This window comes from Primulina tabacum, chromosome 7 (genome assembly GCF_025594145.1).
Source record: "Primulina tabacum isolate GXHZ01 chromosome 7, ASM2559414v2, whole genome shotgun sequence".
Classification (NCBI taxonomy): Eukaryota; Viridiplantae; Streptophyta; class Magnoliopsida; order Lamiales; family Gesneriaceae; genus Primulina; species Primulina tabacum.
The window spans coordinates 2,407,432-2,434,036 of record NC_134556.1 but is presented as its reverse complement, the minus strand read 5'-3'; the positions used below and the strand labels follow the sequence as shown (position 1 = coordinate 2,434,036).

General features: G+C 40.9%; 1 protein-coding gene across 1 annotated transcript; it reads left to right on the top strand.

Moving 5' to 3' along the window:
• Positions 1-2,565: 2,565 nt before the first annotated feature.
• On the top strand, positions 2,566-2,988 carry LOC142552389 (uncharacterized). Its single transcript, XM_075662164.1, has one exon. It carries the CDS (start codon positions 2,566-2,568, stop codon positions 2,986-2,988), a length of 423 nt encoding a protein of 140 aa, XP_075518279.1.
• The last annotated feature ends 23,617 nt before the right edge of the window (positions 2,989-26,605 follow it).

Below are 26,605 nucleotides of genomic sequence, written 5' to 3'. Positions count from 1 at the left end.
GAAAAATTTACGTTTATGAATGATCTTATTAATTGAGGAATATGATGACATGCTTTGAATGATGAGAGTTTGTTGTGACTAATACGATGACCCGATGACATGTAAGGCCAATGCTCAATGGATGAGTATTGTTGTCGCTCATGTCCCCGCCACCGGGTACCATGGTTACACGTAGATGGATCCATCGATTGACACGATGATAAGAAAGTCAAAGCTAATGAACTAGATTCAATTAAATAAAATGTATATGTATATGACGATCTGATGAGACATGTTTTGAACATTATGCAATTATATGGCATGTTTTCATTTATGCCTTTAAGATCATGAAATGTATGTTGATTACAGTATTTTTCCCTGCTGCATGATATGTATATGTATTTGATATCATGGTACAGGTATGTTGAGTCTTTAGACTTACTAGGTGTAAATAATGAATGTGAGCATGTCGATGAGGGGACAAGAGATGCCGAATTCTGAGTAGGCAGGGATGGATGTGCGCACGCGACCCAAGGACTACACTTTTCTGCACATCACGTTTTTTTATTAGTTTGAGTGTATATGAACCTTTTGATACGTTGATTTTGTTATGATGATGATTATCAGGTTCTTTAGTTGAATTATTTCTACGAACACATATTATGGCCGTGTCGGCAATTTTAAACTGCAATATTTTATTTGTCAGATATTTTTTAAACCACAGTATTTTATCTGTTGTAGGATTACAAATATTTTAAAAGGGGTATTTTTCAGCAGTATTGCATGCACGTATGATTTATGAATTTCGACAAAAAAAAATTTTCTAGTAGTATTTTAAATTAGTAAACGTCACAGTTGGTATCAGAGCAAGGGTCCTGTATAGGGTTGTGGCACCGTCAGCTTCTGGAGCTCAGTTTTCAAGCCTCAAGTTTGTGAACTTTTATGTTTTCAATGTTTTAAATATTTTACTGCTATCACCTGCATGATTACATGATATACGTTTACGATGATTTACGGTGCATGTTTAACTAGTTTCATAGTTAAATGTTTTAATAACTAGTTTAATTACATGACGGGTTATGTTTAGAATTTAAACTACATTCATATATTATGCCTCCCAGACGCGCGCCCAGTGCAGATCATCAGGATGATATTCCTGGAGGCGGCAGAGGCCCTCCACCACCGCCGCCGATGGATGCAGCTACCCATGTACTGGAGGGTATGGCTAGGCTTATGGAGCAGACCCAGCAGGCGCAGCAGGCACCCCGACCGTAGGCTGATGTTTATGAGCAGTTTAGACGGGAACCCGAAGGATTTCAGGCGTACCACTGATCCATTTTTGGCAGAGGGATGGATTCAAACGCTGGAGCTGCACTACGAGTATCTGTAGATGAGAGATGGCGACCGGGTCAGGTGCGCCATATATATGTTGAAGGATGATGCATTCTTATGGTGGGAGGGAGCCGCTCATTCAGTCTCCGCTAGGGGGACTCGACTGTGGCAGAGTTTATTCCGAAGTTTGACAAGGGATACCATTTCATGCCCATTATTGCTAGAGATGCCGCCCAAAAGCTGAGGCATTTCATTGATGGGCTGATGCCAAATTTGCACAGGGACGTGATGCTTATGAGACCGGCTAGTTATAGATGAGGCGAATGAGTGTGATTTTCAGGCAGAGTAGGCCCTGAGGGACATAAACTTTGAGATGCAGAGGAAGTGGCATCAGACCCAGTCCAGTTCTCAGCCGCAGAAATAGCATATATAAGGCCGCCGAGGCAGCAGGAACAGCAAAAGCTCGAGGGGCAGTATGGGGGTCCAGGGCAGCAGCGGCCACCTCAGGCAGCAGGGGCTCCCAGGTCGGAGGGAGGACCACCGTGCAAGCAGTGCAACACTTCACTATGGCAAATGCATGATGGGCACCTTCAGATGCTTCATATTCAAACAGGAGGAGAACAAGGCGACAGATTGCCCTCAAGGCAAGGGCCCCACCATTGGCAGGGCATACGTGATGCATGACGAGGAGGTTGAGGCTGAGCCATATTCTACTTTCATCACCGGTAACCTTTATGATTAATTTTTATTTAATTACCACTTTGATTGTATTGGGTGATATGATTATTATTGGAACCTATTGGTAGGAGTTAGAACATAGAATTTTAATGGACTATTTTAGCAATTTCTAGAATTTTTAGAATTTAGTTTTTTGTTTTGAGAATTTTACGGTTGTATAGGGGCCTAATTCGAAAATTTTAAGGGGCTCGAAGATGAAAATCTCAAAAATTTTGTTGGGCCATAACGTAATTTTCGAAACTGTAAGGGCTAAAATGAAAATTCCGAGAATTTTGAGGTTTAATTTAAAAATATTGGAAAGATACTTGGGATAATTCAGTAATTTTTCGAGGATTTTTTGGATAATTACTGGTAAGAAATTTATTAAGTTCAACTCGATCAGATTTGATGGTATGTTTTGTCGCATGAAAGATATATATTTTAGGTGTAGCCACGCATACATTGCTAGATTCAGGAGCTACATATTCATTTATATCCGAATCTTTCGTCAAGAGACTAGATATCATACAAGTGGCAATGAATTCAGGGTTCAGAGTATCGATTCCATCCGCAGATCTGATGTTCACTTCTCAGGTAGTAAGGATATTGGAGCTTCGGCTACAGAAATTTGCGGTGCACACAGACTTGATTGTGCTACCGTTGCCGGAGTTTGATATTATATTGGGTATGGGCTGGCTTTCCTTGAACGGAGCTATCATAGACTTCCGACAGAGATCAGTATCTGTCCGACCGCCCAGCAGTAAGCCATTTATTTTTGAGGCAGCCAGACACCAGCAGATGTCGTACATCATTTCCTGCATGTGTGCGAGGAAGCTCATGAAGAAAGGCTTCCAGGTGTTTTTGGCTAGTATTGTATCAGTGTATGAGCCAGCCAATCCGAGGCTAGAGGATGTTGATGTAGTCAGAGAGTTCTCCAGTGTTTTCCCTGACAATGTTTAAGGCATCCCACCAGATAGAGAGGTGGACTTCTTTATCGAGCTCATGGCGCGTACCGTGCCTATCTGTAAGACACCCTACCGTCTAGCACCTGCCGAGATGAAAGAACTGAAAGATTAGATACATGATTTGATAGATAAGGGATTCATTTGCCCTAGATTTTATCCATGGGGCGCACCAGTACACTTTGTGAAGAAGAAAGATGGCAGCATGACGCTATGCATTGACTATAGAGAGCTGAACCGTGTCACAGTCAAGAATAAGTATCCGTTGCCAAGGATCGATGATTTATTTGATCAGCTTCAGGGAGCATCAGTATTCTCAAAGATAGACCTCCGATCATGATACCACCAGCTAAAGGTGAGAGAGTCTGACGTGCATAAGACAGCCTTCAAGACGTTTTATGGTCACTATGAGTTTAATGTGACGCCCTTCGAACTGACGAACGCGCCAATGATCTTCATGGATCTCATGAATCGCGTGTTTAAGCCATATTTGGATCAGTTCGTCATAGTTTTCATTGACGATATTCTAATCAATTCAAGGAGCAGAAAGGAGCATAGCTGGCATCTGAGAACCATACTGCAGACACTACAGGACAGACAGATGTATGCCAAGTTCAGTAAGTGCAAGTTCTGACATGACAGAGTGGCATTCTTGGGCCTCATTGTATCTCAGGATGGTATTGAGGTCGACCCCATTAAGGTCGAGGCAGTCAGAGATTGGCCAGTGCCTAAGAGCATGACAGATATCTATAGCTTCTTTTGATTGGCTGGATACTACAGGAAATTCATTCAGTGACTGGTCATTTGTCGGTACAGTGACCGCTATAGGCGGAGATTCAGAGATTTGAGCTTGCAGTTTATGCCAGGGGTGATGCTCCCAAAATCTTGCTAATCTAACAGTACAACCGACATTGAGTGACAGAATTCAGGTAGGGGAGAATTCTGACAAGCAGTTGCAGAAGTGGGGATAGAGGGACTAGGCTAAGGGACAGAGACTGTACACAGTTGTGGATGACATTGTCAGATATAGGACCGTTTATGGGTTCCTGACAGTGATTCCCTTAGAGCAGATATCTTGAGCGAGGCCCATAGCACCCCGTACTCCATCCATCCAGGGATTACGAAGATGTATAAGGATTTGCATACTCTTTATTGGTGGCCGGGCATGAAGCAGGATATTCTGCAATTCGTTTCCGAGTGTTTGACTTGTCAGCAAGTCAAGACAGAGCATCAGAGACCTGCAGGGAAGCTGAGATCACTTCATATTCTCGAGTGAAAATGGGAGAACATCACCGTAGACTTTGTGACGGGGCTTCCGAAGACTACTGGAGGATATGATGCCATCTGGGTGATAGTTGATTGGCTCACTAAATCAGCTCATTTCCTACTAATCTGAAAACTTTCACCATGACTCAATACGCAGAGCTGTACATCAGTGAGATAGTCAGACTGTAGGGACTCTAGTGTCCATCGTGTCAGACAGGGACCCGAGGTTCACGTCTATGTTCTGGAAGAGTCTACACAAGGAATTGCGTACTAAGCTGCTGTTCAGTACTACCTTCCATTCTCAGACAGTGAGAGAGGGTTATTCAGATTCTGGAGGACCTATTCCATGCTTGCATGATCAACTTCCAGGGCAGCTGGGAGACGAGGCTACCTCTCGTGGAGTTCACATATAACAACAGTTATCAGGCTTCGATCAGTATGGCTCCGTACGAGGCATTGCACAGGAGGAAGTGTAGATCTCCAGTGTGTTGGGATGAGGTAGGGGAGAGAGTAGAGTTAGGTCCGGATATTGTAAGGCAGACCGCAGAGTTAATGGTCAAGATCCAGGATAGGATGAGGACCGCTCAGAGTCGCTGGAAAATTTATGCAGATCAGAGGCAGAGAGATCTCGAGTTCCCAGTAGGGGATCACGTTTTTGTGAAGGTCGTACCGATGAAAGCTGTGATGAGGTTTGGGAAGAAGGGCAGGCTCAGCCCTAGATTCATCGGACCGTTCGAGATCCTAGAAAGATTTGAGACACTCGCATACAAAGTTGCATTGCCACCGAATCTGGCGGTATTTCATAATTGTTCCACGTTAATATGATGCGGGAGTAGATGTCGAATCCTTCGCATGTGCTGAATTATGAGCCACTTCAGCTGACACCACACTTCTCATTCGAGGAGAGACCCAATCAGATTTTGGACAGACAGGAGAGGATGCTCTGGAACAAAATGATCCACATGGTCAAAGTCAGGTGGCTGAATCATTTCGAGAAGGAGGCTGCTTGGGAGACTGAGGCCGAGATGAGGAGTCGCTACCCGGAGTTATTCGGCATGTTTTAAATTTCGAGGACGAAATTTTATTTTAAGGGGGGAGAGTTGTAAGGTCCAGAAAATTTAAATTTACGTAACTTAAATGCATGCAATATATAGTTTTTATTTAAATTATGTGTTTAATGATTTTATGCATTTAGTGAATAACTATTTCATGGTTATGATTTAATTCATGAGTATTTTAAAGTTTCATGCATTAGGATTTAAATTGCATATCGCTCTCGAGCGAGGAACGGAGACCGGGGGTATTCAAGAAAAATATTTTTATTGAATAATTATTTTTAATTATTTTACAGAAGGTTTTTTAAGTATGATTTTTGAAAATGGGCCTTGGTTGAGTATTTTTACCGTCGAGTTATATTTTTAACGGGTACGCAAATTTTAACGAGTCGGAGAACTTTTTGACGGCTCGGACAATATTTTCTAAAACATATCAAAACAAAATATTTTTCGAGAATATTTTCGGGCTTGTTGCGCTCAAAATCCTTTTAATCATTTTAAAATGTAGATTTAGCCCATTAGTGCTTGTTTTAATTATTTAAATACCACACTAACCAAAACCTAACCCTACCTAAACCCTTAGCCGCCCTTCCCCTCCATTCAGCAGCCTCCCTCACGTAACTCAGTAGTAGCCCCATCTGTTTCCTCCATTATTTTTCAAGCAAGCTTCATCTCCGCTCCTTCGGTGCTTCCTCGACATGCGTTTCTTCGAGTATTTTTCAGGAAATGTGTTCAACATATGATTTATAGCACTCTTTTTATCATCAATTCGATTACGAATTTTCTGATTTCTGATAATAAATGATGGATATATGATTTTTATCGTAAACCGCACAAGCTATGAAATTTCTGTGTCACAAAACCCGTCACCCATGTTATTTCGAATTCTGAGACTTATATGTTGGTTTTCTGGAAATGTGTTCAACATATGATTTGTAGCACTTTGTGTTATCTTTGATAGAAAATTTGTAATTTTTCTGATAAAAAACGAGGGATATATGATTTTTATCGTAAACTCGCTCAAGCTGTGAAAATTTGTGCATGTTTTTCACGTTTTCTGAAGTTGCGAGGGTAGGCTTTTTCCAAGAAGGGCTGAACCAAGCCATGATGTGGTCCAAGAGGGTTTAGTGCACTAGGGTTGGTTCAGGTCTGATCCCCGTTGGTTTGGTCTAGGGTCGAGAATTCGAGGGTTAAGTGCACTAGGGTTTGGCTCGCTTTGGTGCAGAAAAATCCAGAAACTTTCAGGTGTTGTTCGAAGGTCTTAATTGGTCTGGTCTAGGTGGTTTAAGGGCTGATAGGGTATGGTTGAGGCATGGTTTAAGCTTGGACAGATTTGGTTAACTTTCGGGTTGATTCGGGTTGAAACCTGGACTCTGGTCCAAGTTTTAAAACGAATAGTGTAAGTTTTGAATCGGGATCGAGTTTACGTCTAGGAAACGCTTATAAATATGTTTTGAGGTGTTTTGAGGAGTTTTGTAGGTTTCTGGTCGAAATTTTGAGGTCGAGATATAAAACGGTCATTTTGTGTTTCCACGGGTAAAAGCACGCGGGTCGAGTTAGAATTCTTGTCAGCGCCCTAAACATGATTTTACATGTTTTGAAATGTTTATGATATCATGAATATGACCTTATTAAATAAATGTGAAAATACGTTGCATGCATGATTTTAAGAAAAATTTACGTATATGTATGATTTTATTGAGTGATGAACATGATGACATGTTTTGAATGATGGGAGTTGGTTGGGACTAATACGATGACACAATGACATGTAAGACCAAGGCTCAGTGGACCGGGAATGTTGTCGCTGATGTCCCTGCCGCCGTGTACCACAGTTACACGTAGATGGATCAATCGACTGACACGATGATACGAAAATCAAAGCTAATGTACTGAATTCAATTAGAGAAAATGTATACGTGTATGATGATATGATGACACTTGTTTTGACACGTTATGCTATTATATGACATGTTTACGTTTATGCTTTTAACATCATGTAATGTATGTTGATTATAGTAATTTTCACTACTACATGATATGTATATGTATTTGATATCACGATACAGGTGTGTTGAGTCTTTAGACTCACTAGGTATTAATGATGCAGGTGAGAATGTCGATGAGGGGACATGAGGTGCCGAATTTTGAGTAGGCAGGGCAGGTTGTGCGCACGCGACCCGAGGACCACACTTTTCCGCACATCACGTTTTTTTATGAGTTTGAGTGGACATGAACATTTTGATATGTTGATTTTGTTATGATGAAGATTATCAGGATGTTTAGTTGAATTATTTCTACGAACACATATTATGGCCGTGTCGGCAATTTTAAACTGCAATATTTTATTTGTCAAATATTTTTTAAACCGTAGTATTTTATATGTTATAGGATTACTATTATTTTAAAATGTGTATTTTTCAGCAGTATTTCATGCATGTATGATTTATGAATTTCGACAAAAAAAAATTTCTAGTAGTATTTTAAATTAGTAAGCGTCAGACCTAGCCTCTCCAGCCTTGCGTGGACCACCATGGCTCGAGGCTAGGACTTTCACGAGTCCAGCCCTTCGCCGAGAAGACACCCCGCGCGTCCCCCTTTCCTTTTCCTTTGAAAACCGCAAGCCCTAGCCTTAGAAACCCCTAGAATGATCGGCCCTCCTTGCTGCTGTTAGAGTAGGTGCCCGTCGAGCCAAATGTTGACCGAGGCTTCATGTTTAAACTCTATGTATAAACAATATTTATTTTAATTATATTTGAAATTATTGTTTTGGCACATCTTTATCTGTATACATATGTTTGTTGCATAGATAATGTGGGGACCCGAACCTAATTAATTGCTTAATCATTTTTGGAGATAATTAAATCAATTATGATAAATAGGGTCTAATTTTTTTTTTTAAAATTCAAGAGTACGCAACATTTGAAATAAATCTTATTTCATTTACAAGATCAATATCCCGATTTAAGTACAAGTCCTGTACAAAAGTAAATCATAACAACTAATGTTCATTCACTACATATCAGGTGACGAAACATATCTACTTCTAAGTCCGGATCTCCACGCTAACTCTCCTTTCTCATCCTCTTTTTGACCCTGATCCTGTCCTACCTGTTGTCATGCACACATACAAACAAGACAACAGCCGGATAACTCCGGTGAGAAATACATCCCAGTATAAACAATGTATACATGCAATCATATACACAGATATAAAAGCATGAAACAAATATCAATAACATGTATCAAATCAGAAAGACATATATCGATATAAAGCTGTAAATGAAACTCTGGACTCGTCATTTCAGACTCGACTCATCTCTAATCTAGGGATCCCGGTTGAATAAGAACACAACATTCTCCCACCTACTTTCCACAGCCAGATGGTGGTACGTTCTTATTCCCAAACTTTAGTTATCTATATTGAATATCTGCAATAGAAGACTATCTACTCCTAAGCACATCGATATATACCCAAAAGTCCAGTGACTTGGCGGTTCTGCCAAAGACTAGGCATATCTGCCCAAGACTCTAACTCATGCTTTGCTATAAATCAATAGAATAAGCATATCAATCTCAAACATTGCAACATATCGAGGCAATGACAATTCAGTATGTGATTTTGGGAAACTCAAGTTAAATCAAACTCGAGTTGTGCAATCCCGGATCAACATTGATTTATACCTTTCTTTCTGTTAATCTGCTGAAATCGAAGTCTCGAATCCAAATCTGTCAATACTCAATCTGGCAATGACGATAACGTGGAATACAATATCAATACACCACTCCAATCAATACTGGATATAATCAGAATTCAATCAAATTCTGTTTCAACAGCATAGCTGCACAATCTCAATATACCCAGCGATACAATATCAGTCAAATATCAATCCCAACGTCTCATAACCAATAACAACACAAATCTGATATCACATCTCAATCAAATCAACTCTGAAAATCATAACAATTTCATACGGTATTCGTTCTTCAATCCGGTTTCGATTATACGATGTCTAACATATCGAGAACACCATATATGAGTCATATCTGATTCCTTCAATATCATAATTTCAAAATATCATAGAAATCAATAAAACTTACGTTCAGTTGAAACTCTCGTTGATAGAAACATAGTATTAAAGTCGGATTGAAAATCTGACGGACGGATCTTTCACAAACTTCAAATTTCTACAATAAATGGCGTAAGGATTTTCACGATATTCTCTGAAGCTCTTCTTGTTTCTTTCTGAGGAATGAATGAAATGAAGTTTCATTATATATATATGTTGCATGGCAAGGGACGTGTGGCTTCTTGTATGTACTGCATATGCGCGAGACAATATGTCTCGGCGCTTAGCGTCACAGCAACTCGCGCATATGCGCGCCCTCACTCGGCGCATATGCGAGAGGTTCTTCACAACTCTCTGCCACCCTCGCGCATATGCGCCCGGCGGGATTGCTCATATGCACGAGGGCTCATCTTCGCACATACTTCCAATCCTCTTTCCGGCTTTTTTGGTCTGATCCGTTCCGTCTATAATCACATTAATTTATCAACAAATCATTTCAGACTACAATAATCAAAATCTCGGGCATTACAGATAAAGTCCTTTAACATACAAATAGTTGAAAGAATGTGAGATGCTCATATGATGAGTATCATGAAACTCATATTTGTAATAATGTATATTCTAAACAGTTTCTAGTTGATTCAGCTGTCTCTAAGAAGGATAAAGGCCGCTCGAGTTTGAAACTAGTATCTGCGTTGTGAGTACCATGTTTCATTGGTAGGGGACATTCTGATGTCCGAGTAAGCAGATAGGTGCTCCTTGTAGAGTGCAATGAACAACCCTTTATAAAGGACTTTCCAAGTGGTTCTCACTTATCGAGTGGAAACGTCCTAGTTTATGGTTGTACACCATTAGCCCTTATGACCCAGGACAACATTGAGACTCTATATGCTAGCATTGCACTTTGACTTGTTTACCGACTCTCATTGGGTCATCAGGTGGCAAGGTTGAGTGTTCGGTCGAAACATATAGGAGTCGATTCATTGTAGTCGGGGATTCACCGCTTACCTTGGGTATGGATATCCTATGTGATCTCATGTATATGTAGTTTGAAATATCTGATCAGAGTGTTGGTGGTAATTAAGAAAGGGGTTTCTGTGGGGACCCGGACGCTAACTCATCTTCTTAAATCATCTATGAGATTAAATGGATCGATTAAATAATCTAGGTCAATTTTTTTTTTTAAATACACAAATGTACAACTGTAACAACATGTGATAATCAATCTTATTTCATTCTATTTAAACATCAAGATCAAATGTAATATCTACCAAATGATTCAAGATACAACATTTGTTCAAACTACAATCATAAAAACTAGGTTTCAACCACTATATATCAAGTGATGAAAATCAACTCTACTTTTTGATCCGGATCTCCACTCTAATCTCAATCTCTCATCCTCTTCTCGACCCTGATCCTGTCCCACCTGTTGTCAAGAACACATACAAACACAACAACAGCCGGATAACTCCGGTGAGAAATATATTCCCAGTACATACAATGTATACATGCCTTTCATATAAACATATATAAAAGTATAGAACAGATATCAATAGCATGTATCATAGTCAAAAAAACATGAATCAATATAAAACTGTAAATCAAACTCTTTGACTCTTAATTTCTGACTCGACTCTTATCTAGGGATCCCGGTTCGAATAAGAATACAACAATCTTCCGCCTACTCTTCCCAGCTAGATGGTGGTATGTTCTTATTCCCAGACTTTGGCCTTCTAAAATATAATCTCTACAATAGGAGTCGATCTACTCCTAAGCACATCGATATAAACCAAATGTCCATTGACTTGGCACTTCTGCCAAGGACATGCCCTCTGCCAAAGACTTTATGCATGCTTTGCTATAACTCAATAGACTAAGCGTATCAATCTCAAGAATTGCAAATAATCAAAGCAATTACAATAAAATATGTGATTTTGGAAAACTCAAGATATCTCTTACTCGAGTTGTATCTTCCCGGTTTAACATTGATTTATACCTTTCTTTTCTCGGGGTTTGGCTTTGTTCTGTCTTTGAAATCTTCAATACCAATCTGGAATGACATTCGAGAAGTACAACATCAATATACAACTCAATTCAAGACATGAATTGATCAATCTCAATCTAATTCTGTTTCGACGGCAAAACAGAACAATCTCGAGATACCGGCAATAAAATATCAATAGATACCAATCTCAACAACTCATAATCGATCGATAAACACAATTCCAATATCAAATCTGTATATTCTCAATCAAATCAAATCTAGAAAATGATAACAATTTCATACGGTATCCGTTCTTCAATCCGATTTCGATTATACGATTATCACAATCTCAGGAACACATAATATAACTCAAATCATGATTCCCCCAATATCATGTTTTCAAGGCATGCTGAAAAGAAATCAAACTTACATAGTTTTGAAGCCTTTGACGAAAGGAGCACGGAACTATTCACCGGAGCATATGCGCGAGACTCTCTGTCCCGGCACTTCTACATTTCACCATCTCGCGCATATGCGCGTCCAATGCTCGCGCATATGCGCGAGACCTAATGCCTCGGCACTTTTGGAAAACACCAGCTCGCGCATATGCGCGAGACTTACTGTCTCGGCATGTGCTTCTCTCGCATATGCATGCCTCGTTTCCGCGCATATGCGCGAGACCTTCTTGTAACGTACCGTACTTTTTACTACTTAAAATTTGCTGAAAAATTAAAAATTTTCTTAAATAAGAAGTAAACTTTCAAAATTTTGATGAAGTAAACCGTTCATCCCACAACCATTGTAACAAAAGATCTCAAAGTAAAGTTCACCGAAATTTTTTCTTAAAATCTCATAACCATTAACGTAACTCAAAATATTTTAAACATTCATAAAACTTAAAACATGGCGGTCCTCGGGTTTAGCCTCCCGCTCAGTCCAAGCCAGCTCCTTGGTCCCCACCCCTAGTCTCCTCGAAATCATCCTCACATGCATCGATCAAGTCTAGTGAGTCTAAAGTTTCAACACGTATAAACTTGGAAGTAACGAGTAGTACGTAATAAAATCACATGCAACTTCAAAATAGTGGGTACATACTTGAAACTTGAACTTGCAACTAAACTTGAACATGCATACATAGCACAGACGTGCCATAACATGAAAACTTTCATAAACATGCTTGCATACTTGTACATACATAACTTCATCATTTTGCGTAGAGGCATGTTTTAAAGCAAGTGACCCATAACATAAATTGCCTGATCAGACTAAACCATAATACTGGGCTGACCGGGAAAAATCCACTGCCACATACATGAGATCCCCATTCATGCTTTAACGGGTGTATTGGTCCTCGTTCAAGCTTTATCGCTTTCCAATCCTGATCTGAACCCGTTCATGCTTTAACGGGGTGAATTGGTCCCTGGTCATGCTTTACCGCTTGCCAATCCCATACATAATTTGGTCACAAAACATTTATCATAACTCAAAAACTTAAAATATTTTTTTTGCACGTCGAACATACTTACTTGGCGTTGAGGGATTCGTTGGATCTCGCTTGGGGCAGCTGCTGCAACATACTAACCTTAATTCACACTCTTAATTTGCATAACTTAGACGCAGGTATTCGTACTCGCCTTGAATCAAGTAAATAGCTTAAGACATTCTAAAATACTCGGGACTTGACCTCATTCAATCAATGTACTAAACCATGATATGAAACCCCAAAGCAAACATTAAATTTTTCCCAAAAACCTGAAGTACACGGACCCCGTGCCCATGTCCGGCTCCGGGTCCGTGTAGGTACTGTAAAGTGTATCGTATAGAAAAGGGAAGGCACGGACCCCGTGCCTAGGTCCGTGTAGGGGTCCGTGTAGACTCTATTTGTTGACACTTCGGAGGAAACAAAGGCACGGACCCTGTGTAAGGGTTCGTGTGGGGGTCCGTGTAGCCGCGATAGGAGAAAACCAACGAAATTTCTGTACATGTGCTGCTAACGCTCTAAACTCCATTGTACGGACTATGAACCGAAACCTCGAGACCCATCCAAGGTTGCTAATACATTGAACCCACCTGTAAAAACACCTAGAAACGACGCTATCCAACCTATGACACAATACAACTCAAAACATGGAGTTTGACACAAAATTGTTTCCTACAACTTCTTATGAATTAAAGTGCCTATCGACGCTAACAGGCATACCAAATATCAACCCAACATCATACTAAACATACCTATATGCAGCAACGCTCGCCAGTCGATTCCCAACGAAGTCTGCAATAATAAAACTTCAAGAACGCATCAATAACATAATTTTTCAGAAACGTAGTTTGAGCAGTCCCACGAAAAACGTCATAACTCACTCAATTTTTATCAAAATATTTCGAATTTTTTATTAAATCGAAGGTATCAAAAATTTCTACGATTCATATGTTGAAACACTTTTCTGCTCAAAAAATGAATGTCATACATGAATATTTTACGCATAATAAACAACACAACGTATAATATGACGAGATCGATGCATAAACGAAAGAATATACGTGCCTTTAAATCCTTAACGTTACCGAACAACGACACCGAAGCGGGAAGGATGTGAAAGATGATCCGGGATAAACGTGGCACTATTTTCCTTGAAGAAAAGGACGAAAATCCCTGAAATTCTTGAAGAGGGAGGGGCGGCTGCTACTAGGGTTAAGAACCTTAAATTTTCTTTCCTCTAAAATAATAAAAATCTGAAAGTATGTGTGTGTGTGTTTGTGTCGTGTGTTTGTGTGTGTGAGTGTGTGTGGGCGTGTGTTTGGGTAGTGGGGAGGGGATTAGGGATGTTAATTAGGAAAATGAATTGCTTAATTAGTAATTAACAACTAATAAAAATTCTAATCCACCTCTAACTTTAACAAAATCCCTTAATTTAAAATAAGGTGCCCAAGAAATAAATCTTTAAAAGTTTTAAAACTCCAAAATTCCTAAATAAATAATTTAGGCTTTAAAGATGCTGAAACTTAAAAAATTATTTAAAATGCCCCAACCTCAACTTAAAATAAAATACCTCACAAAAAAAAATTGCCAAACTCGTCACCGGTCTCTATTTCTCGATCTCGCCTCGAATAATCGCCTGAAACATGAAACTCGAAACACATTTTAACGTGCATCACATAAACGTAAATAATTTGAAATAATGCATTTAAATAAATCATGCACCACTAATGTGGGGACCCGGGCTCTAACTCAGTTTTTCTGGGGATTAATCGGATCATTGTTAAAATATACGGGTCAAATTTTTTGCTTTTAACATTAAATCACATGTTTATAACTTAAGCAAAAGATAGTTCTATATTTATTTCATTGTAACAAACATAACATATATGTCTTGTTTTGTCCATATTCTACAAACCAGTATTGAAGTACAGTACATGTCAAAAGTACAACTACTAGTTCATCTGCTGCGCCCGTGATCACCACGCTATGTCCATCTCTCATCTCTGTCGTGACCCTGATCCTGCCCCACCTGTTGTTATGCACACATACAGACATAACAACAGCCGGAAACTCCGGTGAGAACAAATCCCAGTATAAAACATGTATACATGCTGATACATCATCATAAATCATGAATCAAAGCAATAATAATGGGCTCCATAGTTTATGAAACCAATCTATATAAACATGCAATTCAAATCAAATCATGTCTTGACTCGACTCGACTCTACTCTAGGGATCTCGGTATGAATAAGACGTCACTGTCTGTCACCTACCCTCCCAATCGGGGTAATTGTACGTCTTATTCCTAGACTTCGGTCAAGTCTGTATCGAATGTCTACAATCGGAGTGAATCTGATCCGAAGCGTCGATACCACCGAACATCTAGTTTGGAAAGTCTGCCAATGACTCTCCTATCTCAAAGGCTTGAATATAAATCTATAAACAAGGCATTATCATATCAAGAGATTTGAATATAAATCTATAAACAAATCACAATCATATCAAAAGATAAACAATAATTCTAGTATGTGATTTTGTTGGGAAGCTCAAATTAAATCTCATTTGAGTTGTGTCTTCCCCAAACAAAACATGAATTATACCTTTCGTCGTACAATCTCTATTGATATCGAAGTCTCGATGTCAAAGTCGCCAATACAAATCTGAAATGGCATCATCAATGTACATTCTATGAAGCTCTAGTACACCTCAATACACATGGGATTCAATATTTCATTTCAATGCAATTTCGACGGCATAACAGCGGATTCTCGATATACCGATCAACTCATATAACAGTAATCAATAACCATAATCCAAAATCTTCATGAATCACATGTACTATTCTGAAATCTGCACCATCTCAATTCCATACATGCTGGAAAATCATAACAATCACATATAGTATTATTTCTTCTATCTCTTTTTCCACTATATGTTCACAACAATCATAAGAACACAAAATAGAAACCAAATCTGATTTCCTTTAACAGCTCAACTTCAAAACATGCTGAACTTAATAAAACAGATACCCTTTTGAAGCCCTTGATGCAAGGAATAAGAATCTCCACTTGGTTCACAATTTGGACATGTAATTCTTTCACAATTCACATTTCCCACAAAGAAAGCTTGAAGGAACTCTCTCCTTGTTCTTATTCTCGGCTGCTGAAGTGAAGGAAGAATGACTCATGCTTGAATTATATATATACCATGCCATGTGTCAACTTAAGAAACAAAGGTGGATTTCTCGCATGCAGCACCGCGGGTGCGGTCACTCTTCACCGCGGGTGCGCTGTGCCCACGGCATGCCTTTCATTTTCTGAAATTCGACGACCGCGGGTGCGCTACTTATAAGACCGCGGGTGCGGTGACATTACCGCGGGTGCGGTTATGTTTGAACCGCGGCTGCGGTGTCATTTCTGTAATTAATTTCCAACTCTCTGTCCATCAACCGCGGGTGCACTCTGTCTTGGACCGCGGGTGCGGTGACCCTACTGTAAAATGACCAACTTTCTGTCCATGCACCGCGGGTGCGGTATCAAAAGGGGCGCGGGTGCGGTCTCTTTCTTCAAGCAACACTTCCTCTTTTCATTTAGCGCCTCTCATTACATGTCATGCATACTCATATCTTCCGAATATCACATCAATGAAGACTAATAAATCTCAAGCCTTACATTTCTCCCCCTCTAAGAAATGATTTCGTCCTCTAAATCGAAGGTAATTCTATCAATGTAAGTATACGAGGCAGTATCATCAAAAGCAGAATAATTACTTACAACATGTAAACAACTCGGGATATTTTTGTCTCATATCTGCTTCTGTCTCCAAAGTCGCTTCTTCAATACCATGACGACTCCGCTGGACTTTTACTAGCTGAATAGTCTTCGTTCTGAGCTGCTTTTCTTTCCGATCAAGAATCTGTATCGGTTGCTCAGTGTAACTCAAAGTCTGATCAAGCTCAGCTTCGTCAGGCTGAATGACATGAGAAGCATCAGGCATATATTTACGCAACATCGATATATGAAAAACGTCATGTATCCCAGATAAAGAAAAAGGAAGAGCCAGTCGATATGCTCGATCGCCAATCTTCTCAAGAATCTCGTATGGACCGATGTATCTAGGAGACAATTTCCCACGCTTGCCAAATCTGAAAATGCCTCTGAAGGGAGAAATCTTCAAGAATACTCTGTCCCCTTTTTCAAATACAAGTGGTCTACATCTGATATTGGCATTTTTGGCTTGCCTATCCTGTGCTGTTTTCATTCTTTTCTGAATGATCTTCACTTTCTCAGTCATTTCACGGATCATATCAGGTCCAAGTTCTGGTGCCTCAGAGATATCATCTCAGTACAACGGAGATCTGCACTTCTTGCCATACAATGCCTCAAACGGTGCCATCTCTATGCTCGTTTGATAGCTGTTGTTGTACGAGAATTCACATAACGGTAGTGAATCTTGCCAACTAGTGCCAAAGTCTAGCACTACAGCTCTCAACATCTCCTCTAAAGTCTGGATAGTCCGTTCTGACTGTCCGTCGGTCTGAGGATGATAAGCAGTACTCAGGTGTAATGTTGTACCTAAGGCCTGCTACAAACTGTGCCAAAAGTGTGAAGTGAATCGTGGATCCCGATCTAATACGATAGACTTCGGCACACCATGTAATCTGACTTCCTCTCCGACATATATCTCAGCCATCTGATTATGTCTGTACGTCATTCTGTACGGAATAAAACAAGAAGATTTGGTCAATCTATCAATAATGACCTAAATCGCATCACAGCCCCGGGATGATCGAGGTAACTTCGTCACGAAATCCATGGAAATGTGATCCCATTTCCATTCAGGAATAGACAAACTCTGAAGTAAACCTCCGGGCTTCTTTCTTTCGGCCTTCACCTGTTGGAAATTTAAGCACTTAGACACATATTCGACAATATCTGATTTCATCTGTTTCCACCAGAACTGTGCCTTCAAGTAGTTGTACATCTTTCTGCCACCAGGGTGAATGCTGAAACGACTACAGTGCGCTGCTGACAATATCTGTTGTTTCAATTCTGAAAAATCTGGCACTACAATACGGTTATTCACATACAGGACAAAATCACGTACCTGATATTCAGACTGATGTCCTGATCTGACCATCTGAATTGACTGCTGTATATTCTGATCTGTTCTTTGAGCTTCTTTGATTTTCATAATCAAATCTGGCTCAACTTGAATCGTGGCAAGTCTGAATGCTCTACTATCTGTGTCAAATGCTAAACCAGACAAACAACAATCCTCAAATAAATTTGAAACACATATCGTCGATAAGGATAGGGCACAAACCTTTCGACTCAAGGCATCTGCTGCTGCATTTGACTTCCCTGGATAGTACTTGATCTCGCAATCAAAATCTTTCAGTAGATCAAGCCATCTACGCTGCCTCATGTTCAACTCTGAATGAGAAAACAGATACTTCAGGCTTTTATGGTCAGAGTAAATATCAAATTTTTCACCATAAAGATAATGACGCCAAATCTTTAAGGCAAAAGAAATAGCCGCCAATTCAAGATCATGAATGGGGTATCGAATCTCGTGTGGCTTCAGCTGTTTAGAGGCATATGCGATCACATGACCACGCTGCATAAGAACACATCCCAGCCCTCTGTGAGATGCATCACAATATACAACGAAATCACCAGTACCCGAAGGAATCATCAAGACAGGTGCACTGGTCAGCCTCTTCTTCAACTCTAGGAAGCTTGATTCACAATCTTCAGACCACACAAACGGCGCGTTTTTCTGTGTCAACTGGGTAATCGGCTTCGCAATACTGGAGAAATCTTTGATGAATCGTCTATAGTACCCTGCTAGACCCATGAAACTGCGTATCTCTGGCACAGAAGTCGGTCTCGGCCAACTGATCACAGCTTCAACTTTACTCGGATCTACAGAAATACCGTCTCCAGATATGATATGACCCAAGAAGACAACCTGTCTCAGCCAAAACTCACACTTTGACAGTTTCGCATATAATCTTTCATTTCTTAGTGTTTGCAACACAATTCTCAAATGATTGGCATGCTCATCCAAATTCTTTGAATACACCAAAATGTCATCAATAAAAACAATCACAAATTCATCTAAATACCTCTGAAAGACACGGTTCATTAGTCCTATGAACACCGCTGGAGCATTCGTTAACCCAAAAGGCATGACAATAAATTCGTAATGTCCATACTTGGTTCGGAATGCTGTCTTTGGTATATCAATATCTCGTACTCGCAGCTGGTGATATCTAGATCTCAGATCGATCTTGGAATAGATAGATGATCTCTGCAACTGATCAAATAAGTCGTCGATACGCGGCAAAGGATATTTGTTCTTTATCGTTGCCTTGTTCAGTTGCCTATAGTCTATACACAATCTCATAGAACCGTCTTTCTTGCGCACGAATAGCACTAGAGCACCCCAAGGAGATACACTGGGTCTGATATATCCCTTGGCTAGAAGATCTTCTAGTTGTGCTTTCAATTCCTTCAATTCTATTGGCGCCATCCTATACGGAGCTCGAGATATAGGAGCGGTACCTGGAATAAGATCAATACTAAAATCTACCTCTCGGGCTGGAGGTAACCCTGGAATCTCGTCAGGAAATACATCTGCAAACTCCCGTACTACTGGAAAATCTGCCAATGTCGGGCTCGATTTCAGTAAATCTACTGAATAAATAAGGAACCCTTCTGCTCCTTGCTGCAACAATCTACTCATAGTCAGAGCAGATACTAAGGGAATCCGAGATCTGGAACCCTTTCCGTAGAATTTCCACTCTTCTGTCATTTCAGGTCTGAATCTGACAATCTTGTGAAAACAGTCTACGGTGGCTCTGTACTTGGTTAACATGTCAATCCTAACAATAAAATCAAAATCAGATAAGTCAAGTACAACACATTCTAAATCAATCTCATGTCCCTCAAACTGTAGTACAGAATGTCTAACTGATGTCACCGATATCAAACCACTCCCCAACGGAGAAGAAATAGACACTACAGTAGACAATGACTCTACAGGCAATGCATGTGTCAATGCAAAACGTTCTGATATGAATGTATGTGATGCACCTGTATCTATCAATACATAGGCAGGATAACCACAAAGAAAACAGTTACCTGCAATCATATCGTCTGGTGCATCTTGAGCCTGCTCCTCTGTCAATGCAAACACCTGAGCCTGTTGTCTGGGAGGTTGGCTCACTGTCTGGCCACCTCTGGCTCTAGGGTGGGACTGTGTAGGCGTGGGCTGGAAGGAATGGACAGACGAAGCTTGCCTCTCAGGCTGAGTCACTGAGGTAGATGACCCTACACTCTGAAATCTCGGTGCACCTCTCTGGGGACAGACTCTGGCAAAATGTCCCTGTTGCCTACATATATTGCATCTGCCCATCACTCCCTGACACTGCTCTGTGGCATGTCGGCCTCCACAAGTAGTGCAGTACACACCTGTCACATCTGTACTCTGGCCAGGACCTCTCTGTCGTGACACACTGGAGCTCGACGAACTGCTCCCTGACTTCTTAAACTGTCTGCCCTTAGCTTTCGAAGAATCTTTCTTCCCACTACTACTGATTCCACTATCAAATCGAAGAGGAGGTGGTGGAAACTGTGTGGCGAACGGTGGCGGTCTCTGACCCTGAACACTATAGGAAGCTCCTCGCTGCCTAATCAAGCCAGCCTCTGCTCCCTTCGCTCGATTAAGCGCCTCAGAAAAAGTGTTGGGTCGCCCCGTGTTCACTAAAGTGAACATATCCGGATTCAAACCATTTATGAACTGATCGGCCACTGCCTCATCATTCCCTGCTACGTGAGGTGCAAATCGAAGTAAGGACGAGAATTTGGCAACATACTCCTCTATGTTCCACTGGCCCTGTCTCAATTTGGCGAACTTGGCCCCTTTGTCTTTTCGATACGACATTGGAAAGAAACGTTGATAAAATTCATCTTTAAAGACTTTCCAAGTAATATCAATACCTCGATGTTCTAAGGCTCGTTTCGCCGTTAGCCACCAACTCTTGGCCACTTCTTGCAATTGATGCCCAACCAGCTTCACTCTACGTTCATCTGTATAGGCAAGTGATTCAAATAACATCTCTATATCATCCAACCAGCTTTCACAATCCACTGCATTTTCTGTGCCCTTCAAGGTAGGTGGATGGAATGATTGAAATCTCTTCAACAAAGTCTCCATCGGTGTCGCAGTAACATCCATCTGAATACCCGACATACTACCCTGTTCTGGCACTTGACCTGCAGCTGGTTGTGGTATTCTTTTAGGCGGCATATCTGATTATCAAACAGATTAGGATACAATCTATACAATCTGTCTCAGCCCTTCTCTGATCATATACCTCTGATCCAGAATCGGTTCTGATTCAGTCTTTACAAGTATATGCTGTAAATCGACTCAGATACAATACAACATATAATAGGGAAAGTATTAAATCATGCTAGCACATCAAAAGAAAGGAAGAAATCATGCTAGCACATCAAAAAAAAGGAAGAAGACTCGATCTACCCCGCTCATCCTATTCTATCTCAGTCTACAGAACCTACTGCTCTGACACCACCTGTTGTGGGGACCCGGGCTCTAACTCAGTTCTTCTCGGGATTAATCGGATCATTGTTAAAATATACGGGTCAAATTTTTTTCTTTTAACATTAAATCACATGTTTATAACTTAAGCAAAAGATAGTTCTATAATTATTTCATTGTAACAAACATAACATATATGTCTTGTTTTGTCCATATTCGACAAACCAGTATTGAAGTACAGTACATGTCAAAAGTACAACTACTAGTTCATCTGCTGCGCCCGTGATCACCACGCTATGTCCATCTCTCATCTCTGTCGTGACCCTGATCCTGCCCCACCTGTTGTTATGCACACATACAGACATAACAACAGCCGGAAACTCCGGTGAGAACAAATCCCAGTATAAAACATGTATACATGCTGATACATCATCATAAATCATGAATCAAAGCAATAATAATGGGCTCCATAGTCTATGAAACCAATCTATATAAACATGAAATTCAAATCAAATCATGTCTTGACTCGACTCGACTCTACTCTAGGGATCCCGGTGTGAATAAGACGTCACTGTCTGTCACCTACCCTCCGAATCGGGGTAATTGTACGTCTTATTCCTAGACTTCGGTCAAGTCTGTATCGAATGTCTACAATCGGAGTGAATCTGATCCGAAGCGTCGATACCACCGAACATCTAGTTTGGCAAGTCTGCCAATGACTCTCCTATCTCAAAGGCTTGAATATAAATCTATAAACAAGGCATTATCATATCAAGAGATTTGAATATAAATCTATAAACAAATCACAATCATATCAAAAGATAAAAAATAATTCTAGTATGTGATTTTGTTGGGAAGCTCAAATCAAATCTCATTTGAGTTATGTCATCCCCAAACAAAACATGAATTATACCTTTCGTCGTACAATATCTGTCGATATCGAAGTCTCGATGTCAAAGTCGCCAATACAAATCTGAAATGGCATCATCAATGTACATTCTATCAAGCTCTAGTACACCTCAATACACATGGGATTCAATATTTCATTTCAATGCAATTTCGACGGCATAACAGCGGATTCTCGATATACCGATCAACTCATATAACAGTAATCAATAACCATAATCCAAAATCTTCATGAATCACATGTACTATTCTGAAATCTGCACCATCTCAATTCCATACATGCTGGAAAATCATAACAATCACATATAGTATTATTTCTTCTATCTCTTTTTCCACTATATGTTCACAACAATCATAAGAACACAAAATAGAAACCAAATCTGATTTCCTTTAAAAGATCAACTTCAAAACATGCTGAACTTAATAAAACATATACCCTTTTGAAGCCCTTGATGCAAGGGATAAGAATCTCCACTTGGTTAACAATTTGGACATGTAATTCTTTCACAATTCACATTTCCCACAAAGAAAGCTTGAAGAAACTCTCTCCTTGTTCTTATTCTCGGCTGCTGAAGTGAAGGAAGAATGACTCATGCTTGAATTATATATATACCATGCCATGTGTCAACTTAAGAAACAAAGGTGGATTTCTCGCATGCAGCACCGCGGGTGCGGTCACTCTTCACCGCGGGTGCGCTGTGCCCACGGCATGCCTTTCATTTTCTGAAATTCGACGACCGCGGGTGCGCTACATATAAGACCGCGGGTGCGGTGACATTACCGCGGGTGCGGTTATGTTTGAACCGCGGGTGCGGTGTCATTTCTGTAATTAATTTCCAACTCTCTGTCCATCAACCGCGGGTGCACTCTGTCTTGGACCGCGGGTGCGGTGACCCTACTGTAAAATGACCAACTTTCTGTCCATGCACCGCGGGTGCGGTATCAAAAGGGGCGCGGGTGTGGTCTCTTTCTTCAAGCAACACTTCCTCTTTTCATTTAGCGCCTCTCATTACATGTCATGCATACTCATATCTTCCGAATATCACATCAATGAAGACTAATAAATCTCAAGCCTTACAACTAAGACTCATTTTAAAATTAAATTAATGTTATAATAATAAATGCATGGGTTATACGTATACTGAATTTGGGCTCTACAGTTCCTCCCCCACTTATATAAATTTCATGTTGGAAATTAAACCTTATCGAACAACTCCGGGTAGCGAATCCTCATATCCGCCTCTGACTCCCAAGTGGCGTCCTCAACTGAATGATTTAGCCACCAGACTTTGACCAACTTGGTCACTTTTTTCCGAAGCCTACGCTCCTGTCTGTCTAGGATTTGGACAGGTCTTTCCTCATACGACAGGTCTGGAGCCAACTGTAACGGTTCATAGCTCAGCATGTGCGAAGGATTAGCTAGGTACTTCCTCAGCATCGAGATGTGGAACACATTGTGTACCCCGGCCAGATTCGGCGGGAGGGCAACACGATAGGCTAGTGTCCCAACTCTGTCCAGAATCTCGAAAGGTCCAATGAACCTCGGAATCAGCTTGCCTCTTCTCCCAAATCTCATAACACCCTTCACGGGTGCTATCTTTACAAAAACGTAATCACCTACGGCAAACTCGAGATCTCTCCTTCTCTTATCAGCTTAACTTTTCTGACGACTCTGGGAAGTCTTTATCCTGTCTCGGATCTTGACCACCTCATCTGCAGTCTGCTGAACTATCTCTGGACCAAGTTCTGCTCTCTCACCGACCTCATCCTAGTGAATCGGTGATCTGCACTTCCTCCCATACAATGCCTCGTAGGGAGCCATACCAATGGATGATTGAAAACTGTTGTTGTAGCTAAACTCCACTAGAGGTAGCTTAGATTCCCAAGTCCCATGGTAATCGATCATACAGGCTCGCAATAAATCCTCCAGAATCTGAATCACTCGCTCAGACTGGCCATCCGTCTGCGGGTGAAAAGCTGTACTGAATAGCAACTTCGCCCCCATGGTTGCATGTAAGCTCTTCCAAAAGGACGATGTAAACCTCGGGTCCATGTCGGACACAATAGTAACTGGAATCCCATGCAATCGAACTATCTCCCTAATATAAAGCTTCGCATACTGCATCATGGAGAAAGTCGTCTTCAATGGCAGGAAATGTGCCGACTTGGTAAGTCGATCAACTATAACCCAAATGGCATTGAATCCTCTGATTGGCTTTGGTAAACCAACAACGAAGTCCATGGTGATATTTTCCCATTTCCACTCTAGGATAGGGAGTGGCTTAAGCATTCCTGCTGGCCTCTGATGTTCCGCATTCACTTGCTGACAAGTGAGACATTCCGATATGTATCGGCGGATGTCTCTCTTCATACCTGGCCACCAATACAGGATTTGCAAATCTTTGAACATTTTGGTCTCTTTTGGGTGAATGGAATACGGAGATGCATGTGCCTCTGTCAGAATATCCTCTCTGATTGAATCAACACTAGGCACCCACAATCTACCTCTGTATCTCGCAATATCATCAGACACTGTGTAGAGTATACTGCCCTTGGCTTCATCCTTCAGCCTCCATTTCTGCAATTGCTCGTCTGAAGGATGGCCCGCACGAATCCGGTCTAGCAAGGAAGATTGCACTGTCAAATTAGATAGCCTCGGAGCTGTGCCCTTGCGATAAACTTCTAAACCAAACCTCTGAATCTCAGACTGAAGAGGTCTCTTCACTGAAAAATGTACTACAACGGCGACTTTTCTGCTCAAAGCGTCTGCGACAACCTTAGCTTTCCCTGGGTGGTAGCTAATTTTGCAGTCGTAGTTTTTCACTAACTCCAACCATCGTCTCTGTCTCATATTAAGTTCTTTCTGCGTGAAGAAATACTTGAGACTCTTGTGGTCTGCGTATATCTGACACTTCTCGCCATACAAGTAGTGTCTCCAAATCTTCAACGCAAAGACAACACCGGCTAATTCTAGATCGTGAGTCGGGTAGTTCTTCTCATGCGCCTTCAACTGCCTGAAAGCATAAGCTATTATCCGACCCTACTGCATCAAGACTACGCCTAAACAGAGCTTAGATGCATCGGTGTATAACACAAAATCTCCTTTCTTGATGGCATGGCTAACACCGGCGCTGAAATAAGAGCTTGCTTCAAAGTATCGAAGCTCTTCTGACATTCATCACTCCAAATGAATTTAGCATTCTTCTTTGTCAGTGAAGTGAGTGGCACTGCTATTGAAGAAAACCCCTGAATAAACTTACGGTAGTAACCTGCCAAGGCTAAGAAACTGCAAATTTCTGAAGCATTCTTCGGTTCAACCCAATCCTTAACAGCTGCCACCTTTGCTGGGTCCACCTCAATCCCACTGCTAGACAATATGTGACCCAAAAAACCTACTTTCTCCTGCCAAATTCACACTTACTGAACTTCGCAAATAACATGCGACTCTGCAAAGCCTGTAAAACTGTCCTCAAATGCTGGTTGTGCTCCTCATGGCTCTTCGAGTAAATAAGAATTTCGTCAATAAATACTATGACGAACTGATCAAGGTAAGGTTGAAATACTCGGTTCATGAGGTCCATGAAAATTTCTGGAGCATTCGTTGGTCCAAACGGCATCACTAAGAACTCGTAATGCCCATACCTGGTCCTGAAGGCTGTCTTGTGCACATCTGCATCTTTCACCTTCAACTGGTGATACCATGATCGAAGATCTATCTTAGAGAACACTGTTTCTCCCTATAACTGATCAAAATAGTCTTCGGTTCTAGGAAGTGGGTATTTATTCTTGATCGTTACCTTGTTCAACTCTCGGTAATCGACGCACAGTCTCATGCTCCCATCTTTTTTTTCACAAAGAGCACTGGTGCGCCCCACGGTGAGAAACTAGGGCGGATAAATTCCTTGTCAAGAAGCTCCTGAATCTGCTGCTTGAGTTCTAACATCTCAGATGGAGCTAGACGGTATGTTGCCTTAGAGATTGGCACTGTGCCTGGCATAAGATCGATTGCAAACTCCACCTCCCTCTCTGGTTGAATACCTGTGACGTCGTCAGGAAAGACGTCTGGGAAGTCTCTAGCTACTGGCACATCTGATAATGACGGAGTGGGTATGTCAGGTGTTGAAATGATGTTGGCCAAGAAAGCCTGACTCCCCTTGGAAATGAGTCTCCGCGCCTGTATGCAAGAAATCATGCGAGGAAAACTCTTCCATCTAGCTGGCTCTAAGAGAAACTGCTCCATACCTAAAGGTCTTACTAGCACTGATTTCTTTTGGAAGTCA

Coding starts and splice junctions, on each gene's coding strand:
- LOC142552389 (XM_075662164.1), top strand. CDS start 2,566: ATGAATTCAGGGTTCAGAGTATCGATTCCATCCGCAGATCTGATGTTC.